The sequence below is a fragment of the Hermetia illucens genome, chromosome 4 (assembly GCF_905115235.1).
Source record: "Hermetia illucens chromosome 4, iHerIll2.2.curated.20191125, whole genome shotgun sequence".
In the NCBI taxonomy this organism is placed as follows: Eukaryota; Metazoa; Arthropoda; class Insecta; order Diptera; family Stratiomyidae; genus Hermetia; species Hermetia illucens.
The window spans coordinates 131,520,599-131,540,742 of record NC_051852.1 but is presented as its reverse complement, the minus strand read 5'-3'; the positions used below and the strand labels follow the sequence as shown (position 1 = coordinate 131,540,742).

The window sequence follows — 20,144 nt, the reverse complement described above, 5'->3', positions numbered from 1 at the left end:
TTTTGGTATATAACGCAGTGACCTTGTTGTGTAAATGATCATACGTACATAAAGTCCATCGGATGATTCGCCAGAAAACAACGCCACGGGAGAGTTGGGTACTTTTATGATATTTATGATGAAAATGGGCAACACCTGTTCATCCTTTTGGTATTCGAAAGCAACATGATCAACGTTCTCCTTAACAACTGACAAGGCAACAACTTTACTGCCAGTCTCTCAACTTTTCTAAGATAGGTGCGAATAGCTTCACTTTCGACATGACCATAATAGTTTAAGTTGCTGATTAAGCGCAATACCCTCTTTTCCACATTTGTGTGATATTCCTCACCTTTGATGTTTATAGAGCACCTGGATTTGTAGAGAGCGGAAAGAATGGTTTCTCCCCCAAAATATAAAAATTAAACAGAGAAAATAAAACTACAAGAAAAGAAATGCAAGAAAGCAAAAGAAGCATCACTTGGGGCTGTATAAAGTGCAAAAAATTGATTAGGATGGAAAAGGTTGAAAATGAAGTTTGGAACGTGTAATCTACGCCCACATTGGGCGCCATTTTGAATAAGCCACGATTGAAAGTAGGCGAATTGTTCACCAGATCTATTTCATGGCCAGAAATTCAGGACTTGATCGGGAAATACGGTTTCTAGTCTATATTATTCCCCAATAGCTAATACGACTCTATTCGTAACAATAAACTCAGCTTAGCATCTATTACTGACCCATTTGATTGAAGCAGGTTTTGGTCTCTTTTTGATAGAATCTTCAATAGGAAAGGCTAGAATTGTTCCAACCAGAATCGCATCGTATTGTATAGTATGGTTTTCGCGGAACTTGAACATATGATGATCTTGAGTCCCCGAAAGTCAATCCAATGTCAGCTGCAGTGGAGCCGCGGCATTGTTGGAAAATCTTAACTTGGTCCTGAGATTATTCTTTCTTCCGACATAAGTCATTTACGGATTACCTCTTCATTTGGATTTTCCACGGTGTTTAAAATGCCGATAGAAGGATCATCCAAAAAATTTTAAGGCTGTGGTTTTATCCTAATCGATCCTCTTTTCAATACCAAAGACTCTATCGCAGTCGACCTGCATGGTAGTTTTGCTTGGAATGTGCAGCAGAAGAGTGGTAAATTGATTCTGGTACAAGCTACAAGAAAATCTAGCAGTTGAAAATTAACATTAAGTATCCGCCCTTAATCATTGACTGCTTTGTATTCGATACTTCGCGTGACTGTGAAGTATTTGTTTTCTGCTTACTGGATAATCTGTGATGCTCTATCAATTCAACCCTTTATAGATTCTTGGTCGATTTTCGTGAACCTCAAAATGGTAATACGGATTCGAATAGGCTTAAGCTCAAAGCTACGGAACCCCCAAAGGGAAAAGTCTAACGGCCTGACGTCGTGAAGGTGAGGCGACGAATTGATATGGGTATTTCTAAAAATAATGCTAAGTAAGGCTTTTGAAACATATTAAGTTAACTTCCTACCACTTGGTAAAAGATGCCTTCATTGATAGTAACTGGCTCGGCCTCATTATTTCGGAAGGAACACCACATAATGGCAGAACACTAAACCAATCAATATTTTTTTTAATACGAAACAATAACACATGTATGCCTGGTATCTAGTTAAAAGCGAACTTTTGGCCTTCATTAGGTATACCATCGAGGCTTGGTGATTCTTTGACTAGTATGTTGCTGTAAATCTTTTGCTGAATTTCTTCTGCTTCAGCTGGTGTTCATTTTCCGCGTCCAAAGGGTTCTAGCGGCCACGTCTACTCTCTTGAATAAACAGGGATGAAGAATCTTCAGAGGGATATTGGGACATGAAGTCCAAACAGATGCATAACCTACGAAATGCAACTCTGTTGGTGAATCCTCGCGAAGTTTATATCATCCTTAGAGCAGAGTTGTCTGAAATTTCCTGTCTTTTTGCGCTGTATATTTAACTTGAGGTTTCCCTCGAAGTGCATTCCTTATCCTTCCAGTCGGTCTTCTTTCTGGTGGGTATATATTTCACCTTCGTTAGCTGATATAATATCCACTTGTGAGAAAATTTCAAGAAGGCAATAACTCCTTACATTGACAAGTGAACGTTATCATTCTATATCCTATGCATTAAAGTTACCGAACTAAGCAGGCTAGGCAATTACCGCCTCGATGTGGACGTGCTGCAGAAGAGGGAGCTGTCCTTTTCCTCACCACTCCCCGCATCACTAATGACGTGAAAATAGCAGACACCGCAACTTTTCATTTGAAGGTTCTCACTACCAGTTTTCAGCGGACCTAGAAAGGAAAGCTTTCTTTTTCGCCAGCATACCTTTTTTACTCTCTCCCCCTCCAGGAGTGGAATTGGCAAATCGAACTTTACGAGGCTAATGTCAAAATGCCCTCCCTATGAAAAACCATATCTTTTTAAGGGGTGATGACCACCACAATTTCTTAACCTGATTGGAGAGCGTTTTTGCTTTTCTACTCATATCCTGAAGACTTCCCCCACCCCCATCTTCGGAGTTTCGTTTTTACTTCAAAGAAGCCCACTTTGCTTAAATTGCTACAATTCTTCAATGAGGCCATAAATGACGGACCGTCCTCTTCCCCCTACATACCCTCCCCATCCCTCCTCCCTCCAGGAGTATGATTAAAAATTCAAATTTCAGCATGATGATATAAAAAAAAACACTTTGAAGAGTTATAATTTTTTAAGGGGGTGATCGCCACCAATTTTCCCTCATCTCCCTCCATAACCTCCCCACAACCTCCGGGGGTAGGATTTACAATTTAATCTTTACCAGAAATATCATCTTGAGGATCGGTGTTAAGAGGCATCTGCAAACCATGCAGAATTCAGGCATAAAACATACATAGATAACGAATGAAGATCCTATAAAATCTAGAAATTGCCAAGATAGAATAGGAATTAAACTAAAGATGAGATTGTATCACAAAATAAAGCCAATTAATTCTAGTCATAAGATCTTGAAACGTGACCACCATAGGTATGTGTATTTCGCATGAAGATAAACTTTTATGGCATTCTTAGAATGATTATTTTTGCTTTATCGATCCGCAGGTAAGTGCCAAAGAACTGGATGATCTAGTCACTCTGCAAATGCACTCAGCACTTATGGTTTCCAACAGAAAAACTAGCTATTAAAAATCACATGAAACATTTCAACTTTAGGCTCAATTAGAATATTTCACCTTCTTTCTGAGCTCTTTGCCCCGCACTCTTTCCACAATCACTTATGCCCACTAGCCGGCATTTTGATAGATTTCGTTCTACTTTTACAAAAGCCGGCATAGCGTTGAAATATTAACACTATATCAGCCAAGCCCATGCTCGCTGACTATCATATGATATGATAACGCATGCATGCTCCAAGTTTTCCGTCCCCCTACTCACATGCACATTCAGCATGACTCGACCGTGAATGAATCTTCACAAGTGCGAGTATCTTTTCTCGATTACTCCAGATATTTTTCAATATCGTCCACTTATACAGACAAACAGCGTCATGCGGCCATGCGCGAAAAACACATGCGTCTTGTTAATGAACATATGGAGCGTCCGCGGAAAGCTTCACTTAGGGGAGAACCGAAACAAATACTATCGCAAGAATTGTTAATAATACTTTGTGTATCTCAACAATAGGCGCGATTTTCACTTTGCATCGTTGCGGGATCTCGGCGAGGTTTCAACAACTTCTCGCGAGAGGGGCTCATTTATGTGTTGGTATGTACTATCTACGAGATTCTAGGCCCATTTCGTTGAAGAATGCGACAAGAAAACGTATCTGAAATGAGCAAATGTGGTATAGATAAGGCTGAAGCTTTGGGAGCACCAAGTTTTATCAGTGCAGCCCCACCACATTCTGACGTTCTTACGGTTATCGCTCAGCGGAAAAGCGCTCTTCTTGAAAAAAGGTCGATCTTAAATAGTGTCCAACTCGAGCGTTTTAACTCAGTGAATATCATCAAGTCTCACATACACAAAAAGTCTTAACCGTAGCGACTACACAGAATCAAGTGTGAAACTTAAAGTTCTTGACTAGGAGAAAACTTGTCGGAAAATTCTAATTGTTGGTTAGAGTCTTGCATTATTTACAAAAAAGTGGGCTAATAACCTTCTCCTATAAAGTGTGTACGCGGCGCTCAGTAGTGCAAGCAAATTTTCGCGGTAACTTTTCAAGCCCGGAAAACAGATCTTAGTTTCTCGTAAATAAGCTGAAGATTCAGTATCTCCTCCATTTGATCGTATCGCGTGTGATTTAGATTCAGATACAGAGACATAATCCGGAACCAGTTCAGTTCAAGGAGACTTGAGAATTTGCAATTATCGAAGATCTTTAGATACTTTCAACTGCGCTCACATGTTGTAATCGCTCAGTACGTCCCGCCGATTTTTTACTGCATAAGTCGCGATCGCGTGTTAAAATGTGCTCTTTTGTGAGGTTATGATTGAAATAAATTGTTTTAAGGGCGTTCGTAAAAAGCCTTTAACCGAAAAATCGTCAATTTCAAGAAATTTCCATCCTATATTAGGTTTTAGATAGTTTTTAGTCGATTCATTCGAATGGAAATCTCTAAGTTACTGTGACAAAAAATTAAAAAGAATTAAACTCACGCGCGCTGTATTTATTAAAAAAATCTTAACTTATTTATATTTAATTTAATTCGTAACGTTAGTAGATTATAAACAATTCAAAATGGTCAAAAATACCGACGTCAATCGTAAACGCAATGGTCACGTATTGATCATTGATCAGGAGCCGGAGCACAAACCTAAAAAAAGTAAGTGTCCTGCATTTGTACTATTTATTGAGTATCTTTAGTATTTGATCAGGAAATTAGAAATAATTCTACAAGGAAAGTCTCAATGAAATCATCTCATGTTTCCAATGAGTGCGAAAACTCGGCCCGCTGCCACCCACTCAAACTTACTTCCCGTCCGCGTTTTAGTTTGAATATTTGAAATGCAAATCTTTTTGCACTATTTTTCGATTAGTTACTCTCATTGGATTTGTGAAAGTTTTGGTTACTTTCTAGGAATATGAGTTTTCCTATCATTTTCGCCGGGAATTTCTCGTTAAATGCGGTTAATCGTCTTAAAAATAAAGTGCATGCGGTGGAGCTGCTTCTGTTTACATTCGCTCGTTTCACGGGAAACCAACCACCGATAAGTGAGGGAATGACACTAATGAAAAATAAGTCTCGAGACTATGAAACTGTGAGATTGTGACTTTGCCAAGAACGTTTCAGTATTTTTCTTCTTAAAAATGGGAGGCGGGAGTAGGTGCAGGGAAGGTGTAGAAACGGTGACATTCCTTGGACGCATGTTAAATGTGTGGTGTATGTCGTGGCCGCTTTTCTGTTATGTAATTTCTGTTGATGAAAACGATTTGGATATTTATTCTATTACAATAATCATTGCTACAACACTAGTGTGAAGGGTTGAAATTTTCTATTTGTGACCCTTGTGAAGACCCAAGCCTACTCTTCTCAACTCCTCCAATAGCGCTCCTCGATCCATACTGAGCTCCATCGTAAAGATTTCTTCAACTACAAAATGGCTTGATAGTTAGTACCACTGCATTTTGGGCTCTTTTTTGAAATACCATAAAAAATATCAAAGGCACCAGTCCCTAAGGCCGGCAATCTCTCACCTCCCAAAACATTGAAAAATCTACCCTCTTACTTCCTCCTCACTCGACTCAATTTCACCATCAGGTGCATTTCGAACCCTCTCTAATCATCAGCGACTTTGTAACTTCCAATTAAAATCATATTTATCGCAATACTCCCATAAAAGCCACTAAACAAAGAGTGATCGTAATCCTACAATCCACATTATTAACCGGCGCAACAATATCATTATCATTATCGTTCCATTGAATGGGAAAAGTGACCTCAGCCACCACAATAGGCTCTTTCATTGTAACGTGGTATCTGTTCTTGTTCGTCCATCCAGAACTCTAGAAAGACTAATTTACTGCATGTAAAGCCTGTCCAGCGAAAAAATCAAATGAAAATTATCAAGCGAAGTCCACAGAAAAAAAAACCCCAAAAAGATGATAAATTGAAGCGTCGAACCGAAGTGATTATGCATGCGCAGAATTTATGGGATTTTTTCACTAATCCTGGTCTTGTTTTGTAAATTTTTCGATGAATGGTTATCGTAATTTTTAAGGGGATGACATGCTCAAAAATTCAGGGAACTATATTTAGAAATACCATTTTTTTCAATATTATCGGGAATTTTATTTTGCTTGGTAAATTCTTGAAAGTTGCAGGGCAAAACCGGCTGTGGCTACTTGTCGGAAACATCAACCAAAGACCACTGTCACCGGGGCTAGGGGCATTAAAATAATAAGCCTAAAGAGCTCTTAGATAGGAATCATTAGTAGTGTAAATGTTAGTCGGCGCTGGTGATTGGAGTGGCAAAAATTAGGCTTAACGTGAGACGGGGCGGTACGATTTGCCTCGGTCCCTCAGTTTTCCGGAGGTTTGGTGTTTCTTCCGGGGTTAGAAATAGGGACTTCAGCTTCAAAGGCAGGGGATGATGGGGGCTTCATAATTTTCATCACAAGACAAATTTTACCCTCACGGCCTTGGTGCAAATAGATAAGTAACGACAGTGTCAAAGACATTTCACTTTTTCAGTTTTTTAACTCTTTGATTCCTTAGAAATACATTATTTGGTTATGCCGGACTAGTGTCGGCTCGTGATGACCGCCCTAGGTAACAAATATTCATTCTTTGCCAAGTTCTACTGCTGCACCCGTGTTTTCGGCATATACTACTGTTGAAAAGAAAGGGGTCAAATCTTTCTAATTTGGTTGCATATCCCTATATCCTAAATCCCTAATAGTATAATAATATTCTCCTAGGACTAGAAAGATGGAAAAAGAATTTGATTAAGTATCAATTCAAGCGTACCTTTAGCATTCATACAAGGGGATGCGGGACCCATCTAACATCTTTGCCTCCTTTGGTGCAGAACTCCCCCAAGGGAATCAACTGCAAATAAGTCGAATATGCAGTTTGAAAAAATGCGCTTCCGAGGGGCTACTCTGGTTCTCATGTTACCAGATCCTACCTCTAGGTAGGATACCATTTAAGTCCTGTGCAAGCCGATATTAGGCCCACCTTTCTAGTACGTGGTGAAGTAAAAAGCCCTTATAGTGGACTACGAGAACCATACTTGACTGGAAATGTAATCACAAAATCATCATCAGGGGAACGCCCCCAAAGATGGAAAAGGTGCTACTGGGTGAATCGGAGTCGTCGGAAAACTATTTCAAAACTTTTGAGGGAAAATTTAATTCGGATAAAAAAAAACAATTGTGCAATATTATAGCCTTGATCTTTAACCAAAAGCTGAAGATTGCTATACCTCAACCTCAAAGCTGATCTGGGCAGAACACTGGTTTATATCCTAAAAAAAAAAGTTCGGAAAGGTCAGAATAGCATCTTCCTCAAAACGATTACAGAAGCCATCCTCGCACGCACGATGGTAGTTCCGAAGAAGTTTGGCCAGGCAAATGTAACGTACTTTCATGTGAAAAGAGAAAGAAGAAATGTGCCCTCAGGTCAAGGAAAAACAAAGAACTTGTTTGGTTACTATTTAAGCGAAAACCATATTTCGGGAATCAGTTGTCAGTGAAATATGGTATTTGGTCAAATAAAGAAAACTGGCTACCGAATTCATTCCGAAAATAGCTAATTTAATACGTTCAAAAAAAATGGGAAAAACTGGGAAAATGGATGGATAAACATTTCAAATTCATCAAGCTATGCGGTGGTGGAGAAGAAAGAGACCCCATCGATCCCGCCTTGATTACATCAGGAGTAAATCGTGGATTTTTCCCCCTGGGATCAGGCATATGAATTGATGATTGGCTCTACACATACGGTCCGGTCGATAATTTTGTTATTTCTTTAAAAAAAATTTTCTCCAACAGCAATCAAATTTCACGTGGCAGAATTCGCAATGATTGGGGTTTTAAGCTCTCTCCAATGCAAGGTGTAATGCACCACCTTTAGCAAAAATACAGGTCAAAGTGTGTTGATGTAAGGTTGCACTTACGGTGACCTGAATGGCCAAAGTTTGTCAATCTTCGAATATTGGTTTTTTATTTTGAGCATCCCCACCAGTTGCTGCAGTTTTAGATGGTATTTTTAGTCAAATCTAGATACAGAGTGACATTTCGATAAGGCAAGCCAATGACGCAAGTAACTTACAGTATTGACTCTGCGTCATGGTTGCATTGTTCACTGGTGGCAAATTGGCTAAAAAAGTGGTTTGAAAGCATAGAAGAAATTAACAAAATAATGGAATGTTTCGACAATTCTAATGGCCACTGACAATAACTTTCCGGGGGAAATAATATTATCAAGCAATGGAAGAGACTGCCTTGGAATACGCGAAGCGACAACGCTCATAGAATATGGAAGAATCCAACGGTGATTTCTTCAAAAAATATTCTGTAAAAGGTTGGCATTACAGGAAGCAAAAAGTGCCGAAATCAAATTAGCAAATATGAATTGCACAAAATTTTGTCTAGGAGTGAATCAGAGGGACGTAGCAGAAAATTTGGTGTTGGTTTTGTGGCCGATGGCAATTTAAAACGTTTAGTGAAGATCTAAACTCCATCAATGGGTGTATATGTCTCACCCGGATGAAACTTAAAGTCTTCAACATCTGGTAATCTAACTGTAGGTAAAGCTTTCAAAAATGAACCCGGTTTAATAATCTGTTTAACAGCCTTGTAGAGCTTCTTTTCGAGGATTTTAACATAGAAGCATCCAATGAACATTACTGTTAGGCTCAGTGGGGGGGTACAATCGCCATCCAATACATTGTCCTTTCTTAAACTGCAGCCAAACATAACACCAAATCGATCATATTCCAAATGAAAAAGGGCGTGCATCCTGGTTCATAAATTCGAAAACAGCCAGCAAAAAAATTTGCTGGCGCTACCTAGAGCCAACTGCGAATTGGACCCTTGTCTTGTTAGAGACAATTATCTCGGTGCCGAATAATAATAATCAGATATCAAAAACAGAAAGGTATTATGCAGCTCAAGATGAAAGAAGTACAGGATCGTGCCATCAGGAAGAGTGGATCCTCCACCACCTCCCCCCCCCTCCCGAGCTAGGAGGCCATTTGAAGAAGTAGTTTTATTAACTGTCTGACTTGACTATCCACCAGTTGGCGTTTGACACTTCATCGATGGTGATACTGATACTTTTAACTTTTATATATAGGCGTAACTTAAGCTTACTTTTGATGACTGATCTAATTATGAAAAACACAAACTTTCCGAGGGAATGCATTGGCTACTCAATCTGAGCTTCCTAATCTTAGGATCATTCCCTGGACAGAAAGCTGCAGTATTTCTTGTTGATCATAGACATTCTTGTGAACCTCGCTCCCATTAGCTATGTCTCATCAAATGTATAGCTAGGTCGTCTTGTTATCCATAGGGGACTCGAAGCCTTTAGGTTAGATGGTTTATATATGTAGATTGCCTTCTTTTTGGCTAACTTTTGTTGGATTCATCTGGCTGTAAGATCAGATACTAGGTGAAATTCAACCTTTTGCTAGTTTTGTCAATTCAGGAGTAAGACATATGTGTTTGACAAATTGCTTGTCTCCACCGCTTATACCTTATTTGTCAGCCACTTCTCCTGATTAGGATTTGCTTCCTTTCAACTCGCGGTATCCCCCTAATTCCTTTGGGTTAACTGCTTTTACCGGTTTTCTTTTCTAATTGATTATGAAAAGTGGTTGTTAGCTCCCCAGGGCACTAACGAAAAGATCCTATTTGGAGAAGATATTTGTAGTTCGTATATCACGGATAGAGCTGCCCTTTCGTAACAGGAGCAACCCTGGCAATCTTTCATACATAAGTGTCGGTTTTAAAGTCCCTGATAATCGAGGGTCATATTTCCTCGGTTTGGCTGAGAAGCCCATACCGTCTATGGTGTTGACGAAGTATCCTGGCGTGATGGTTATTTGGATTTAGGTCCATCGTTTATGAGAGAAAGTTTCGTGCTATTACAGCTCCAATTGAGAAAGAAGGCAAAGTGTCAACTTCCTATAAACGACGAAAGTCCGGGGTAAATCTTACATTCGATACGTGCCTAAACAGATGTTTCATTTGTAAGCTTGAGTGCCTGAGTAACCCCTAGCAGTTCGATAAGCCTTGATTTTTTTCTCGTTACTTATAGCTAATCGGTTTGTGGTAGTTTAACTTAGGCTTTTTCTCATACCTTATAGAATTTTAGTTTCAGTGTTTAGTTTGTATTCATTTCCAAACTCAAGGACGAATATGGCCCACTCAACTTCACGGCCCGGGTTCAAATCCTGGTCGGGTCATGGGTTTTTGAATTTGTAAACGAACAGGCGACGCACTTACGTCTGCCAAAAATTAATGCAATTGCTTATGTTATGTAACACATGCTTGTTTGACCACATATAGCAAGAATTACCGTAGAGCGCAATAAAAAAGAACTAAATCTAAACTTATCTATTTATCGATAATCGTCAATTTCCTAGTCTTAGCAATAAATTTTTGCGGATTTTCTTTTCAAACGAAAAACTTTGCTTGTAAATCCATAAAAAGATCGTCCAGACGAATTCTACCATATCTGTCTAATCTAAAGCGAGTTGTTGATTGTGATTTGAATTTGTTGATTCAAATAAAACAAATTACAACCCATCATGCCGTCCCGTCTTATGAATTCTACACATTCATTCTCCTCCAAACTTTTATGTAATACAAATAATATTCTAGTATTGACGTTATGTAAGAAAGTAAGCAAAAAGTATGTATTGCAGAGGCGGCGTGAGGAAGGGTTATCATCACAAGATGATTAGAGTACGCACCACGCAAGGCACATTTCAAATGATTCTATGTAGATGTGCCAACAACGTTGATAAGGGTTCATTGAATGAAGTGCTCTTGTAGGGTAGCATAGACATTCTTAGGAACATTTGAAAACAGTACTAAGAAGCCCCATGACGTGATTCGGTGGTTCCATCCCGGTCTATCATGTTTAACTTGACATTCTCGCGCTATTGATTGCTTTCCGGGTAGAGATAACTATTGTAAAATTTAACGAGAGAAAGTTGATAACTCCCCCTATAAACTTCGTCTGCAGTTAGATTTATCGCCATTGAGTGTCGTGCCTACTTGAAGGCCTTTGCAAATGGAAAACGCTGTATGGTATTTATCTACGTATATTGTGATATGGATTTTCCTACCAAGACTTATGACTTTTTATTCAAAATGCACACGTTAAATAAAAAGTGCAGTTACTACAATACTTGATTTTCTAAGAGGTTATTACGTGGAAAATCATTTCAGGACGGCCTTTTCTTCTATTCACTTCAGATAGGTGATGATAATGCAAATCAATTATCTGTCTTTATTGCGCAATAAATTTTCGTTAAATAGAGTTTTGATAGACTTGGATATAAGCACTTATAGCAATAAATAAACCAATATTCGTATCATGAAATTACGAGATAATACGGTTGTGTTCAGTGAACCTTGAAATAGTCACACCTATTTCGGAGCTTTCCATTAAATTCAAAATTGGCAATCATTTGAGATATTTAGTTTACATTTAGAAATCAAAAAGATAACGACACCTAAATCATCAGTCCATAAATTAAGTTATGCGCAATTGTTGTCGCAGAGGGTGGGACGTGAGGTTTAGTTAGGGAGTGTTGAGTAGTAAAATTTAGCTTCTTGCTTCAGTGCCATCCGTTGTATATTTCACAATTGTGGAAACTCATGCAAGAGTAGTCGCTACAAATAGTTAGGTATTTTCTAGGAATAGTTTTGGGAGCTGACTATCCGGTGAGTATAAAAATTTGGGATATGAAACTAACCACTACCAATAAAAATTGGCTCTACAGTCTTCCAATAACGATCTGTAAAGTTGAGGATGACTAGAAAAACCATCCGGTTGACCATAGACAACCACGAGGGCAGAGCTATCCAATAGCCGGAAAATTGTGGGAATTAATTGTGCAGGTCGAAAGTCACCCAATGCACGCCACGATGATAGCCAGACCGCCGCTCAAATCTCAAGAGGCCTTTGTGGTCTTCTCCATTCTTTGGCATCTTGGGCAGAAGTAATTGAAGATGCTCCTTCTATTAATGTATCAGCTTTTTCCCCCACGTGCATTGAACGCAAGAAATGTGATTGCCTGTAGTGAAGCTATGTTTCTCTTGTTCTGAAAAAGTTGGGATCTTCTTGGTGGTTTGCTGGCAAAATCTGTAGTGGATTGGACGTTTTCAACGGCGGTCATAATACTCGGGGTCCATAGAAAAACACTCAGCTAATTACGCGCAACAGAAATTAAAATTGAAAACATGCTCGAATTGGATCTTGGATAAGGCACAGAATCGCGGCTAAAAGTTACATTGCTTTTTAGAATTTGCGCCATGAATTGGCGATGCGTTATTGAGCGACATTTTGGAACAAAATGTTCTTTTTATAGTTGTTGGGGACTCCTCAAAATGAACCCTAGTGATCGTGGAAACGGCGCAGACCTATTGACTTTTTGAAAGGAATGGACGCCCTTCTAAAATCTCGACCTGTAATTGCCTGGAATAAATGGCGCAGGACACTCTCTTGGCCTCTTCACGTCCATTTAACGCGCCATGAACTTGCAAAAGCATGACTTTCTCATAACGTACATCATTTGTATAGGTCCTATATCTTCCCTTTTGAAGGCCAAGATATGTCTCCCCAAAAGTAAATCCCTCGTCAGGTGAGTGTGTGCTCCCTGGGGATAGAAAGGAAAGTACCCCTTTGCTGTTTGTATTGCACTGTCGGTCGCCCACATACTATTAGATCAACAACCGATCACGCGAAACAAAGAATATTGCAACTCCCACGAGCAGCAATAACGATCCTAAGAGCCTAAGCTACATTTTGGCGCTTGGTTTACATTGCTGCTCACACTAGCAATCTCGTAAATTTACACATGGCGGTATTTCTCCATTGCCAGTGCCGATCCATTAGGGAAAATTCATTTAATTGCACCCTAATATGAGCATGTACTTAGCATTATGATTTTATCTATTATGTAAAAGAATCAACGATCATTTCTGATTTAAACTGTGTATTACTGCATGATTAATACAATTAATAGGATTTAGGATTTCGGAAAATTTGCTGGGCTTTGAGTGAAAAGGTGTATACAAAATTAATTTGATCATTTGAAATGACTATTTTGGGGATGATATGAAGTCGTATTGGGATATGGGAAATCAGAAATACGACCATGAAAATCATAAAAATTCTATGCAATGAAGGAGAGTACAGCATCCTGCATACAATCAAATGAATGTCTCCATCAGCTCCAATCAAGGCAATGAACAAACAATGAAGGTTCGCAATTCGTGAAATCGGTGGTTACTTCAAATGAATTATCTAAATACTAATGATCCCGAAAAACCTTTCAGAAGACAGAAAAGACTCAAACCTTGTGAAACGTCTTGCGGAAATAACGTTGGCTGTTTTACTGCTAAACCATAATTCCGTCTACTAAAAAATGTGATTATAATGGGGCTACCGGAGGCTTTCAAGGAAAGTTACAGACAACAGTCACGGTCTTAGGAGTTTGTGGCATCAAAACGGCGCACCAAAGCGCTATTTGGGCTCCTCGGAGCGGCCACTGATACCTACCTACCTACCTACAGACGGAGAATGGTAGGAGCAAGTTTCTTTCGCTATGGATTGGTGATCCCAAACAGACTAGAGAATAGTGAGGTACTAATATCTATTACTTTGAACAGCTAATTGTCATAGAATTTTTGGAGAAGAAAAGCCGATTTGGTATGTTAAGGCATTTAGGAAAAACCTTTAACTTGTATGTGTTGGAGTAAATGGTCCCCCCTCCTCCTCTCAACTAAATTATAGAAGGCTCAAATAGGCACTCATCCTTTAATTTGTTGAAAAAGTTAGACCGACAGTGACTTAATACACCAGATAGAAATAAGAGACCCTCTCGACTTACGACCCTCGACCCGGACCAAACCTTTAACGAAAAAAGGCGAAATCCTATCTAGGCGAGTCGATCCCGCAACTTAAAGGGGTAAAGGTTACGGAAGAAAAGGATCACTACAAAAAAACCCCAGATAATGGGCAACGCTTCTTATTCAAGCTCTTCAGATCGCCCATATCATGTACTCAATCGAAAGGTTGATTTCTGAGAAGCGGAATGGTCTCAATTTTAGTGTCGGCAATGAAAGTTCGTCGAATTAAATAATCGCTCGAGATAGGGAAATTTCATCCAAATTAAGCTATCAACGTCAAACACATTAATAGATTATAATAACTTAAAAAATATTATACTACATTAGAAGTGAAAGAACCAAACGCTTGAAATGAGATTGCCTCCAAAGTATTTAAAATAAATATTGTACTTTCCTTGGAGAGCGCTTGACAAAATGAAGTGCTTGAATCTTAAACTGTTCGATCAGGGTCTTACTGAGATTATTAAGCTTGAAGCCGTTACCCACAAATAATTCGAAGCGTGTCCAATACGCTGGGGTGTTATGAGAGAAAACATACAGAAAAATAAATTGGATGCCTAAAATATGAACTAAAGGTCAACGGACGACCTAAAATTGAAGTCAGCCTCCCCGAAAAAGAAGAAATTGACAACATACAAAGGTGCACACCCAACAAATTATCTCCAATTATTACAGGAAATCTGGGACTCCTTCAAGCCAGTCCGAATTTATGTTATTTCACTTCTTTCCCTGTTCTCTTTCTTTTTATTTTTAGCTGGAGCTTTTTTTCACTTTAACCGGAAAAACTTTAACATAACAAAAATATGTCATGTGATTCGGTTCTTTTCACTTGAGTATGAGAACGTGAGGTTTCTTCTTTTTTTTCTGATAAATTTATAAAATTTTGCTTGCGTTTGCAATGGTTCTTTTTTATTCGATTTTGCTGACGTCAAATTGTCTGTGAGCTAATCGGTAAGCTAAGCATGTACAATTTTAAGTGATCTATTAAATCTCAAGCAGTTGCTAAGTTGCTTTCATTTAGCATATTGGGAGGGTGACAACCGACAAGAAGTAACTTAAGCTGAAAATGGTTATAATGTATCTGTTAGAGGTGTTTGGAAAGATAATTTTGTTATTCGAGTGTGAAGATGTTGATTGGAAATGAAAATGAATGAGAAATTCACAAAGATGGCAATTTAATGATGTAAAATAAGCTTTTGCGGCAAACTATTAAATTGTAGCTGGTCATATAATTTTACTAATTTAATATGCACTATTATTTGAATCTCTTTAATCAAGAAATTAATTTAGTATTAAACAAATCTTTGGGCTAATTTACATTTAAATCATCTAATCAGTACAAGGAAGCTTTATCTTGGAATTTAAAATTTAAAATGTTTGAAAATTTAATTTAGATTTAATTTAGACCTTTTAGTAAATTTTCAAGGTTATTTATATTTTAGATATTTTTTTAAGTAATTTTTAGCTAATAAGTTATTTCCCGGAAGTTGTTCTTTTCGCTGCTTGATAATTTTTGTCGAAATCTGGCATCTTCTTAACAACATAAGATAAATATAAAATATGTACGACTTACCAAATAGTATCATTATGAGTATAATTAATACCGATATTACTTGTCTTTTCTTTGTTTCTTAAATTATCTAAACTGAACACAATAATATAATCAATTCAAAAATAAATATAAGAAAAAATCTAAATTATGAAAATTTATTTATATCGGAATCTTAAAAACTCAGTTTAGATACTCCAAGAAGAGTAAATATAAATTTTTATTATTGTAAATACTTCTTAAATTCTTACATTTCTCTTTAGTAATTTTTTATTTCTTTCAATTCTGATATGTATAAACCAAAAATAACACTGAACGCAAGGCGTAGGCGGACAGCTTTTTTTGTATAAAACACAATTTTTCAGCTGTTTCGAATAAAAATATTCAAAAAATATCGGGCATTAGATCAAAAAACATTTCTCTATTTACTCCTACAAAAAAACATACAGAAAAACATCACTTTAATCTAATTTTATCTAAAAATACTAAATTCAAGTGCAAAATATTACAATATTTAAAACAAATGAATGAATATATATATAGCACTGAACCAGCTACTCGTAGTTGGCATATCGAGGCCAGTCATCCCAATTATAAACAATTGAGAAATTTATTATTTTATCGTATTCCCCTCTATTTTCTTCTCTAAGCGTGAATTGTATCTGCAATGCAACGTACAGGAATGAACGTATCTCGATCTTCTATGACTTTGCAATAAAGAAAACTTTTATGGCTCTAGAAAGCAATGATCTTGAAATGCACCTGAATAAAACGTGAATTTATTATTTAGCGCAAAGCTGTTTGCTGTTGTTCTTATATAATTTTATAAAGTAGTTCTGGGTTTTCCAAGAATTGGTGAAATTGTTATTGATGAGTTTTTGCTTGAAAATTTTAATGATAATTGGGCTATGAAAACAGCAATGCAATCTTAAATATGGGACACGTTCCGAGTTAGAAATTTCAAATATTGTTTTTTTAATTATTTTTGTGTTTCTTCCTCTATAGGAAAGTAATAAAAGTTAATATAAGCAATCTATGGGGTCCATCGTTCGAACAGTCCTATGAACTGGGGTTGCTGGGCAAAGATGCCATCAGTCTCTTCACTTGTTTTCCAGAAAGGCTGCACCAATCCTTTTTTCTTCTTAGCAACCTAATTGGTTTCACCGTGCTCATTTGTCAGATTACTATCCCGTCCAGTATAATTGTAAGCTCTCTTTCCAGCGTTATTACTCCACAAAAGATTGTTGTTTTTATATCTGCTCAGTGGTATTACTGCTTGGCAAATATTCCTTTCTAGAAGTCTATGAAAACGTTGAGCTTTGTGGTGATGGTGGTGGTCCTATTTCCCATCCAGGGTTTTTGGACGGGTCTTTCCTTGCCCTTATGTTGGATGGTAATTCCTCCTTTTTAGATCATTGAATTTTTCGTGAAGTGGCACCATATCACCTGAGTTCCTTATGGTAGAGCTGACAGAGCTAGAGTCCAATATTTTAAAGTGGTAGCCCTCAAGCTTTACTTTCTTCTTGTCATTTAGCTCATTTAGCCGATTTCAATAAAATGCGGTTGTTGTTTTCGTAGTATCGCTTGGACGTTTCATTTCTTTTTGGATTTTTTTCGTCGCTTCATTAATTGCGTGTTTTCATTTGCTTAGTTATCTTGGTTGTAATTAGCTACTCCCTTTTCTCTTTTCTGATTCCAACTGGACTTAGTGAAGATTATCATGGAATACTCTTTACTGTCCATGCCAGTAACTGTTAGCTCAGATATGAGTTGGTGTTTGCGCATTAACGATGGCGCCTCTCATTCCATATTCCAATGCAATGCTCATAGCTGGCTGGTATTTGTCTTGCTTGAAGGAGTTCAAAAGGTAAGCCTCAATACTACATGAGGATCAATGCCAAATATACATACCTGCAGAGTAACTTTTCTTCAGGGGCTTTATTGATAACTTGACAGCTTACTGGCAGAACGAAGCTTTTCGAATACGTCACTGGCGCAAAGAACCCGACAGTACCATCTAGGCTATTTCCCATACAAAAGATTGGTACGCGTGTGGAAGATTTTTACCCTTCAATAACTCCTCTTATGATTACTGGATCAGTTGGCTCTAGACCCAGCCATTGTATATGGTATATGATTCCTACGCAGGAGTCGAGTACCCTTTTAGGACATTTTTACCTTAACTTTACCCTAGCTTATTTTATATTTACTGCATGAGCTGACTCTATACCTGGCCATGTTATACGCGAACTGGCTGTTGCCAGTTCCTTGAGGATCAGGTCCCGTACCTACTCAATCGAAAACACCCACATTCGAACAGGAGATTGCCGGTTCTGGACCACAGACCATCATCTTTTTTGTCTTATACCAAGCTTGACACCCCACACTCAGACAAAGACCATTAGTAAGTGCGAAAAGGGAGCGGGACCAAATGAAAGCCGAAAATTTCGGCTGTTTGTTACATTTGCTTCAAGAGAATGCGTCAAGCCAATAAAGTAGACAATAGATGGAGCAGAACCTGGGTCAGTTGAAGCAACGACGGAAGCAGGTAGAGGTGGAACATTTTCTTTTTAGCCCGTACTAACAATAGAACCGAATCTATGTATCGACTGAAACCCCAGATAGGATTAGGAATTATCTGTAACATTGACACAAATGAAGAGCTAGCAAAATAATTATACTACTGTAAGGCACATTACTGCAGGAGCATTACAATCCGAAGAAGATTAGAGCAAGAACCAGGATGTACCACAAGTCTAAACTAAATTTTTGTTTGGGAAATGAGAGATTCCAAGTTCCAACTCCACTTGATGTCTAACCAGATAAATTGGAGGGCGACTTACTTTTTTCCTTGTCACCTGGATAAAAAAAGTGAGAGTACGTTGCTCTTCAATTTCTCGGGCCCGACAACAAATGAATACAGATTTAGGATTGCTCATTTCCCAAACAAAAGATAATCCTCTTGAAATACGTTTCTGATTCAGAGTTAATTTTAAAATCCCCCCTAAGTTTTTCCGGTGATACACAAAAAATATTAGGCCGGATATGTTGAGAATAAGGCACTAAAAATAAATCCGATTATTAAACTAAACCGCGGTATTTTACAAAAGAACTCACAATAAATACATCGGGACAATTTAAGCTTTAATAGTCTCATATGTTTTTATATTACCCCCTCAGCAATCATCCACCAATTGATTGGAATATGAGATACAATTAGATTCACATTTCCCATCACATCATCCCCCTATATGGCATATCAATAAAATATTGCCACTGACCTCTGCATTGTTTAGATTGCATTCCATTCAATATTTATAATAATTGATCTCAATGTGAATTTTTCTTGTTCTCTATGGTAGCCGGCTCTACGCAAATGCATTGGTCTCTCAGGCATTGTCAATTTATTAATATTTCTGCGCACGTAACAAAAATCTTTTTACATTACTGTACATTCAATTGAATTGATTTTAATATATGAACTGTTGACGGAATGTCTGCGATTGGTATATTTAGTGATAAAAATTGTTCTATGAGGTTATTACTCTGTGGTTTTGAGATTACTAATTGTACACAGATAGTAAGATGGAGTGTTGTTAGTTAGTAGGATGAGAGTCATTGCTAAGTGGGGTTTTGATCATCGGGGGATTTCTCAACTTTTGATCAACAACTTTTTTTTAAATTATCATAGACGCAGTATTTCGGGAACCATTTATTCGAGTTTCATAAGGGAAGGGAATATAATTCAAAATCAAAAAAAATCCTTTATCAATTTAGCGTCTATCATCCTTTATTAATGGAAGTACTTTTTTTAAATATATATAATTATATAATTCAATATTTTTCGGTACCAAGTGCAACTTAAAATTATCTATTTGATAATAATAAAATATAATTGAAGTTTTCCTGACTATCTGCGTGATAAAAAAATAACAAGATATGGTTGTGAAAGAAAAAAAAATCTTTAATTTGTGCTAAATTTGATTTGGCCATGAAACTTAGTTTCTAACTTCGCAGAAATGATATTAGAAATTTTTGTTATAAACACTTTCAATTCATAGAGAAAAATACGCCAAAAATGATTAACTTGGCCTGTAATCTATGCGGCATAATCTTCACAATAAGCCACATGTGTATTTAGCATGCTTTACATTTTGCTATACATATAGTGTGTCCCTCACATACATAAATTCACTGATAATTGTACGTATTGTGTTAAAATAGCACTCCTTACTGTCTTATCTGTTTATAAAGCAGTGACGGTTTTTTCTACGTTTCCTTACTTTTTACTTTCATATTGCTACAAATTAATTAAATAAACATCAATTTTATTATTTAAACAATTTGAGAGAGATCTTTTTGAAATCTGGTTCGTTGTAATTTCCATTATATCATCATCCATTTGTTTATTGTAAATAAAGACAATAGTTGTTTACAGATAATTTTGATGACACTGTGAATTTCAAAAAATGAATTACCTAATTGAAAATATCGAGCAAATATTAACGGAATTATTTTATAACAAAGTA

At 37.4% G+C, this 20,144-nt stretch overlaps 1 protein-coding gene and 1 long non-coding RNA gene across 6 annotated transcripts in view; one reads left to right on the top strand and one right to left on the bottom strand.

Annotated features, from left to right (window-relative positions):
- The window catches only part of LOC119653451 (putative inorganic phosphate cotransporter), a 172,538-nt gene that overhangs the window by 110,991 nt on the left and 41,403 nt on the right, over positions 1 to 20,144 (top strand). Inside the window, exon 1 of one of the 5 annotated variants that reach the window (XM_038058058.1) lies at positions 3,960 to 4,797. The exons of 3 other annotated variants lie outside the window; for them this stretch is intronic. In XM_038058058.1, coding sequence (XP_037913986.1) covers positions 4,713 to 4,797 — 85 coding nt within the window. In that variant the 5' untranslated portion in view covers positions 3,960 to 4,712. Of the gene's footprint in view, positions 1 to 3,959; positions 4,802 to 20,144 lie in introns of those variants that run through there. One more of the 5 variants, XM_038058062.1, reaches the window with a different exon arrangement.
- On the bottom strand, positions 2,991 to 3,345 carry LOC119653452. The gene is made up of 2 exons (XR_005249698.1): positions 3,208 to 3,345; positions 2,991 to 3,153 (listed from the first exon to the last, which is right to left on the bottom strand). It is a non-coding gene; the product is annotated as an uncharacterized LOC119653452 (long non-coding RNA).